This window comes from Octodon degus, unplaced genomic scaffold, assembly GCF_000260255.1.
Source record: "Octodon degus isolate 3935 unplaced genomic scaffold, OctDeg1.0 scaffold00005, whole genome shotgun sequence".
NCBI lineage: Eukaryota > Metazoa > Chordata > Mammalia > Rodentia > Octodontidae > Octodon > Octodon degus.
In genome coordinates this window covers 13,003,047-13,010,695 of record NW_004524581.1, presented here as the reverse complement: position 1 = coordinate 13,010,695, position 7,649 = coordinate 13,003,047, and the positions used below count along the sequence as shown (strand labels likewise).

General features: G+C 47.3%; 1 protein-coding gene across 2 annotated transcripts in view; it reads right to left on the bottom strand.

Annotated features, from left to right (window-relative positions):
- Nucleotides 1-7,649, bottom strand: part of Sec24c (SEC24 homolog C, COPII coat complex component) — a 33,205-nt gene that overhangs the window by 12,284 nt on the left and 13,272 nt on the right. The window contains exons 4-9 of one of the 2 annotated variants that reach the window (XM_023718725.1): nt 5,651-5,823; nt 4,904-5,272; nt 4,533-4,669; nt 3,278-3,346; nt 1,906-2,017; nt 1,367-1,494 (exon numbers count right to left, since the gene is read on the bottom strand). In XM_023718725.1, the coding sequence (XP_023574493.1) occupies nt 1,367-1,494; nt 1,906-2,017; nt 3,278-3,346; nt 4,533-4,669; nt 4,904-5,272; nt 5,651-5,823 (988 nt within the window). The remainder of the gene's footprint in view (nt 1-1,366; nt 1,495-1,905; nt 2,018-3,277; nt 3,347-4,532; nt 4,670-4,903; nt 5,273-5,650; nt 5,824-7,649) is intronic. The other variant, XM_004624007.3, reaches the window with a different exon arrangement.

Sequence of the window (7,649 nt, the reverse complement as noted above, 5' to 3'; positions counted from 1 at the left end):
TTTTTTTTTTTTTTTTTTTTTTTTTTTTTTTTTGCGGAACCGGGGATTGAACTCAGGCCCTTGCACTTGCCAGGCAAGTGCTTATTCCACTGAGCTATCTCCCCGGCCCCCTGGAGCTCATTTTTAGCCCAGGCTGGTCTCAAGTTCACAATGATCCTCATGCCTCAGCCTCCCAAGTGCTGGGATCACAGGCATGCGCCACCACACCTGGCTCAAGACTGCATTTCTTCCTGAAAGAGAAGAGGGGCTGTAAGATTGGCCATAGCAAGCCAAGGGCTATCGTGGGTGTACAAGAGGGAAGCCAAAGATTACCCAGGATTTTTATTTCTAGCCTTAATTTCAATCCCTGCCACTCCTACCCTAGGGATCTTGACCCGTTTCTTTCTCTGACACTTTTCCCCCTCATCCACAGTAGAAGTCTGTGTCACTCATAGTGATCCAGGTAGATGTCACCCTATAGATAAGAGAACAGCACCCAAGTATCCCCACTAAGAATGAGAAAGAAGAAAACACAGAGAAAGATGGAGAGAAGCAGAATATAAATAGCACCTAGAGCTTCCAGGTCCAGAGCACCCCCCCACCCCAAGTACTGGGGATCAGACTCAGGACCTTTTATTTGCCAGGCAGGGACTTATGCTGTGGAGCTATATCCCCGGCCCTCTATTTTAATTTAGATCTGTGAGGCAACAACATGAGGGTAAACTATCAAGGCCTAAAAAAAAGCTGCCTTGCTCTTTTCTCCACACTGGTTTCAGGGACTGGAATGACATATCAGGGTCCAAGCCAGGTGAGGGATGCAGTAGTGGACTGTAGTCTACCTTTCTCTTAGATGTTATTCTAACATCCCTAACCTACTGCGGTGACAGGACAGCATATAAAAGAAAAAGTAGAATGCTTATCTTGTGTAGATGAACACACAATGAGAGATTCCTACATCCAACTGCCTTTCCCAGCTCCTCGTATGAACCCTGGTCTCACACTGCAATATCGTGGGCTTTTGCTGTCATCCCTACTATTTTTTTTTTTAATTTATTTATTTATTGTGTGTGTGTGTGTGTGTGTGTGTGTGTGGCCAGCTCAGCCCAGCAGGGGGCGGGGCTGGCTGACGTGGTGCCTGAGGGATTGAACCACGGTCCCTGTGTTTTGCTAAGCTTGGTCTAAGTAGGTGCTTTAGACCACTGAGCCATCTCACCAGCCCCATCCCTACTATTCTTCCAGCCATGTGCCCCGGAAAGCTACTAAAGAACCATCCTGTCCTGCCCAGTCAACATGTCTTCCATAATGCCAAGCAGGATCATATATAGTAAGACCTCCGATTCCCATTCTACCCTCTTTTCATTATATTCTAGCCCCTTTTTTCACTTACCTCCTCTGGGGGCAGCTTTGCCAGGGGCTTGATGACAGCTGCCAGGGGAACCTGAGCCTGCTTAGCCATGTCAGATGTGCAAGGGATATTATAGGATGTGCATCGAATGTATCGGGGACTTGCATTCCCTGAAGGAAAAGGCAGAAGTCAGAGCACAGAATTCTTGTAGATATCAGTCCTTCATCAGTGGTTTACTCCATCACCTCCACAAACACTTGAGTTGATGGCACCTTTCCCCACATAAGGACTGGTTTCTGGTTAAGACTGCCGGGGCTGGTGAGATGGCTCAGTGGTCTAAAGCACCTACTTAAAACAAGCTAAGCAAAAGCACAGCGACTGCGGTTCAATCCCCAGCACCACATGCCAGCCAGTCCCACCCCCTGGTGGGCTGAGCTGGCCACACACACACACACACACACACACACACACACACACAATAAATAAATAAATTAAAAAAAAAAAAAAAAAGACTGCCAAAAGCTCCAAAGTTGATAACCTTGGAGCAAAGACCCCACAGGGAGGATGTATGCTCTTCTCACCTTGGTCTTTCACCAGGAAGTTGGTGGTTACTAAGGGTGGCACCTGGCCCCGTACACCAGTAACAAATGGCTCTGAACCCCGGTTGTTCCTGTCATCTTCAATGACCTGAATCTGCAGGGAAAAAGTCAGATGAATGAGATAATAGAAGAAAAGGATGTGCCAGATCCCACAATGTCAAGAAAAAGAAAGGCTAGAACCGCAGCAGCACAGAACCTTTACACTTTGCCAAAGAATACCTTGTGCACCAGGCCTGTTCTTGCACATCATAGCCAGCAGCAGGATGCTGGGCAGGCTACCCTGAGAACGGCTTCCTGATGAACTGTTCCCTAATCCCCAATCAAAGATGTGCACCATCTCATTCCTCCCACTCCGGCAGAGTTCCAGCTCTGATCCAGACTATTAAGACACATTTAGAGTTCACATCTCTCCCCCAATGAACCTTCCCACCTCTTTCCCCCAAGACACACTGAGTCAGAGCAGGAAAACAGACAACAGTAACCACGTAAAAATGATTCTACCTGGAATGACTCTACACTCAATGAAATTAACAAGAGACAGGGTAAGGAGAGAATTAAAACGGCCAGAAATGATCAAGTAAAGTGAGGAAGCAGATGCTACCTTCCTCTGAGGTAAGCATCAGTGTGCATATATAGAAGTTAAATATCCAAGTCTCAAGCCCCATAGGTGACAGACAGTGAAAATTAGGGGAGGGGAAAGGATATGCAAAGCTGGTGATCAAACCTTTGTGCAGGCTGGTGACCTTTGGTCAGTTACTTCAAGGTGAGTTCGATAAAACCAAAAAAGTAAAGGCCAAATAACTGTAACCAGCAGCAAAAAGGGTTGAAGCTTGGAAACGTATCAAAGATGCTCCTGATAAGAAAATGACTCATACTTTCCCAAACCAGCAATCCCTTCCTCTGCAAGAAATGCCAGTTTGGGATATCAGGAACCTGTATATTAGTAGCCACCTACACAAATGTATCTGTACAACAGGCTATAGACCGATGAAACCCAAAGGGAAGAGATCTACTGCTTGACTTTGTCCTGTTCCATCTCATGTCACAGACAGGTTCCTGAAGGAGGCAGCAGGACTTAAACTAAAACTGAACATGCCTTCTGGCCACACCCTAAGAGCCTGCCCTTCTACCACCCCATACTCAAGGCACTGCTGACAGCTTGCTACTTATTCATTCCATGGTGACTTGAAGCATGCATATCCTTCAGCTTGGAAAAGTGAGATCTAGACGGGCTATGGGGAGAGAATGCAGAGGGATGGACATGGTGGATGAGGTGGAGATGAGGTCAGAGGCATGCATGGATGGCACTAATACAGGGATGACACGCACACACCCCCCCACCCCCTGCACTTACTGGACTAGGAATGGCATCAGGATCTATTCTGTGCCTGGTTTTCTGCTGAGGAGGCAGCTCATTGAGTTGCTTTTAGTGTTTTAATTTTAAAGGCAGCAGGGGGATATCGGGAGGGAGACAAAAGAACAAGAGGCAGATGTTACTTCTCTCAACCCTGATGAGTTAGACAACAGCTGGAGCCAGCTCAGACTGCTGTAATCAGGCCCTCTTTGTATTTGAAATTCCAAACCTCAGTGGCTCAGAATATGACGTAGTAAGATGAGGAGAAGGAGCAAACAGGAGACAAGGGGGGCTTACAGAAGAGGTTGAATGGGAGAAACCTGAAGAGGAGAGATGTTCCCTCCAAAGGCCAAACCTCCATCGCTACTTATATGGAAACAAGCCTCCCTCACATCTAACTAGACTCTTTCCCACTATAAAGGAGGGGAAAGAAAAGAGGGGCTGCTCAACCATCACGGGTTCTCCTAGCCAAAAGGCTCCCTCAGTTGGTAGGTCCCCAAAGGAAGAGGAAAGAGAACAGAATGAAATATGGCAATGGCTAAGCATGGTGGGTAACTGACATAGCAATGTTATAGACAGGACTATAAAGTGGCCTCTATATAGAAGCATAGTACAGTCCCAACCTCTAGCCCAGGTCTGCTAAGGAGGGGCTGAGGCTGAGTGAGGTTCACTCTCTTGCCTGAAGGAGCAGCTTCCCTGTGCCCATTGATCCTTACACACACACACACACACACACACACACACACACACACACACACACAGTTACCCTCACACACTGTCGTCCACTCTTCCTATTCACACCACAGGGGATACCAACCAAAAGTACAGGGAACTTCCTCCTCTAGCACTGTCGGGGTAGGAGCAGAGGACCAGTAAGGCTCCTTCGCCTGAACACATAACACCAAAGAATGACAAACTACTAGGTCTAAGAGGATACAACCCAGCCACTACACCACTGAAGGGCAGAGATGACCATGCCACAGTACCCAGGAGCAACAGAACATAGTCCCCATCCAGGGCTTTATTGACGCTGCTTTTTCTTGGTTTCCCTTCCTTCTCTGTGCCGCTGCAGAATGAAACTGCCCAAGAATGAAAAAGAATTCTGGAACTGAAAATTGAAGACTCAATTAGGCCTCCAGGATGAATGAATAAGAAAAGTTACCAGAACATTCTAGGCAAACATCTCATCTAGGTCAACTGGCCTGTCTAATAAACACAAACCTCCTTTCCCAGGACCACATAAGCATTGACTTACAGGGCTGGGAATGGCATCAGGGTCCAGGCGTTTAGGAGGCAGTGGCTGAGGAGGCCCAGGCTGACTGCCAAAGGTGGGTGCTCCAGAGTAGGGGGTTCCATAATTGGGCTGAGGGCCCCGGCCTGGTCCAAAGGAACCTGAGAGACAAGGACACAAGGTGATGAACTCTAAATCCCCTATTTGTCTCTTGGCCTCAGGGAAATAACTAGAATCCTAGAAACACAGAATTATGAAGAGCCTGGTAAAGGCATACATTAGTGCCTAGAAGACATTCAGAGATTACTATCCCAACTATGAGAAAAAAAATTTTAACTTCACAACTAAGGACTGATGCCCTCAAGCTATCCATCTAGACCCTGGGGAAAACTCACCATTTTGTTGCAGCTGGTAGCCTGGCTGCTGGAGGGAGTGCATAGGTGGAGGTGGTCCTTGGGGCCCAGTCATCTGGGTGCCTGGAGGCAGAGCTTGAGGAGGTGAGGACACATGGTTGGGCTGGCTCATGGGCGGGGCCCCAAAACCCTGTCCAGGTGGGAGTGAACCAGTCATTGAAGGCATCCGAGGACCCCCTGAAGTTGGGGATGTGAAGTTGGAGGCCAGTGGGGGGGCAGACCGCTGGGGAGGCTGAACCCCAGGATGACCTTGGGCCTGGCTAACAGGAGGAGCCTGGCCCTGAGGATAGGAGCCATATGGACCAGAGTTAGAGAAACTTCCTGAGGCTGAGGCCAGCAATGTTGGTGGTCCTGAGGAACAAAAAAGGTAGAGTCAGAAGTTGTTTTGCCTCCTTCAGCAAATCTCTTCCCACAAAAGAGGGGGCAACTATGCCTGCCCCATCTTCTGGAGCTCAGAGGCACAGGAAATAAAAGGCACTCAGGTATAGCCCCAGAGCCTCAGGCTTCTGAAAAGGGTCCAATAATATTCCTGTAGTAGCCAGGCATGGTGGTTCACACCTGTAATCCCGGCACTTGGGAGGCTGAGACAGGAGGATCTTTGTGAGTTCAAGTCCAGCCTGGGCTACAAAGTAAGCTCAAAGTCAGCCTGAACTGCATAGTGAAACTCTGTCTCAAAAAGAGAAAAAAAAAAAAAAAAAAAAAAAAATTCCCCTGGTCACCTCTACTTACCATAGCCCAGCCCTGCAGAGGGAGGGGCTGGGGCCATAGCACCACTGATCTGCATTCCGGCCAGCTGGGCAGTCACCTGTGCACTTGTCGGAGGAGGGCCATAGTGCTGAAGTGCAGCTGGCTGGCTGACTGCAGGAGCCAATGGGGATCCAAAGGGCTGGGACCCAGGGAGCCTATAAAGAAAAGGAAAGCAGAGCTGCCTGGTGGGTTGGGCTACCACATCTAGCTGGGCCACCACATCTGGCTGGAAGGTTTGTCCTCTGGCATCTACCTCATCCTGAGCTCTTTTATGGCTTCAGATTCATAAAAGGAGGAGCCTGAGCTGATTACTGATTATCTACACTTTAATTATTTGTAGTAACTCTTGTTTTCTACTATATTCTTTCCATAAACATATGGCAAGCACCTTCATGTCAAATACTATTAATCTAGGGGCTGGAGAGATGGCTCAGTGGTCTAAAGCACCTACTTAGAACAAGCTCAGCAAAGCACAGGGACCGCGGTTCAATCCCCCAGCACCACATGCCAGCCAGCCCCGCCCCCTGGTGGGCTGAGCTGGCCCCACACACACACACACACACACACACACACGAATTAAAAAAAAATACTATTAATCTAATTTAATTATCTCCTCAAAACATATTTCTTCCTCACAGGGTCCGAGAGTTCATCTTAGGGCCAAGCGTGCCAGCCCCGCCCCTGAGGTGCACTGAGACTGTGATTGAGACTGGGCATGGTGGCACACACCTGTAATCCCAGCACCTGGGAGGCTGTAAACAAGAGAATCCGATCTACGCTGTGAGACCCTGCGAGTCCGATCTACGCAGTGAGACCCTGTAGACCCTGTCCTAAAATACAAAAAAAAAAAAAAATTCTTCCTCTGCCCTAATCCTCTGTTGACAAACTACCCTGTTTTTCTGTATTCCCTTTTTTTCCATTACATAAATTAACCCGTTTATTATAGGCTAGGGAAGTCTCAAATAGTAAGAGTTTCTAGTGGTCTTTCCATTCCTTCACTGTTCTCATGGCTGACTTGACTATGACCGCAGAAGTTGTATTGTAGGTCCAGGCGCCACCAGCCAAAGTGTTCATGCAGGAACCACAGCGCCAGATCCCCCCAGCCCGCCTCTTCATCTTGGTCTTGCCAGAGAAGGAGCAGGTGTACTCAGTGTGCTGGCTGTTTTCAATCTTCTTCACCATTTTCCGGAGTGAGGCACCATAGCAAGTCCCATATTTACTGACAATGCTGACCTTCTTGGTGTGTTCAGCCGTGTCGATGCGAGGAGGCCCAAACACAGAGAGCTGTATTCTGGTTTTTTTTTTAATTTGTTTTGTTTTTTTTGGCAGGAAGTGGAGTGGGGATAACAGGAATTAAACTCAGGATCTTACATTTGCCAAGCAAGCGCTATGCTGCTGAGTTACATGTTCGGATCAATTTTTTAAATTCTTTTGTTTTGCTCTATATATTATACATTTTTTGTGGTGCTGTAATTCCAGCACTTGGGAGGCTGAGGCAGGATTGTTGGGAGTTCAAGGCCAGCCTGGGATACAAAGTGAGCTCAAGGCCAGCCTGAACTACATAGCAAGACCCTGTCTCAAAACAACAAAAGTAAATAAATATAAATAAAATTAAGGGGCTGGTGAGATGGCTCAGTGGTCTAAAGCACCTACTTAGAACAAGCTTAGCAAAGCATAAGGACAGTGGTTCAATCCCCCAGCACCACATGCCAGCCAGCCCCACCCCCTGGTGGACTGAGCTGGCCACACACACACACACACAAAAAAAAAATAAAATTCAAAAAATTGTATCAGTGTATGTTACATAGATTACATTCATCATGGGAAATTGGTACATGTACAGAACACATCTAATTTTACTTCTCCTTTCTCTCCTATCACTCTCCCTGGATTGTCTTTCTCTTATTATTAGTAGGAGCTCTTTTTTTTTTAATATTTATTTATTTTTATTTATTACATTTATTTATTGTGTGTGTGTGTG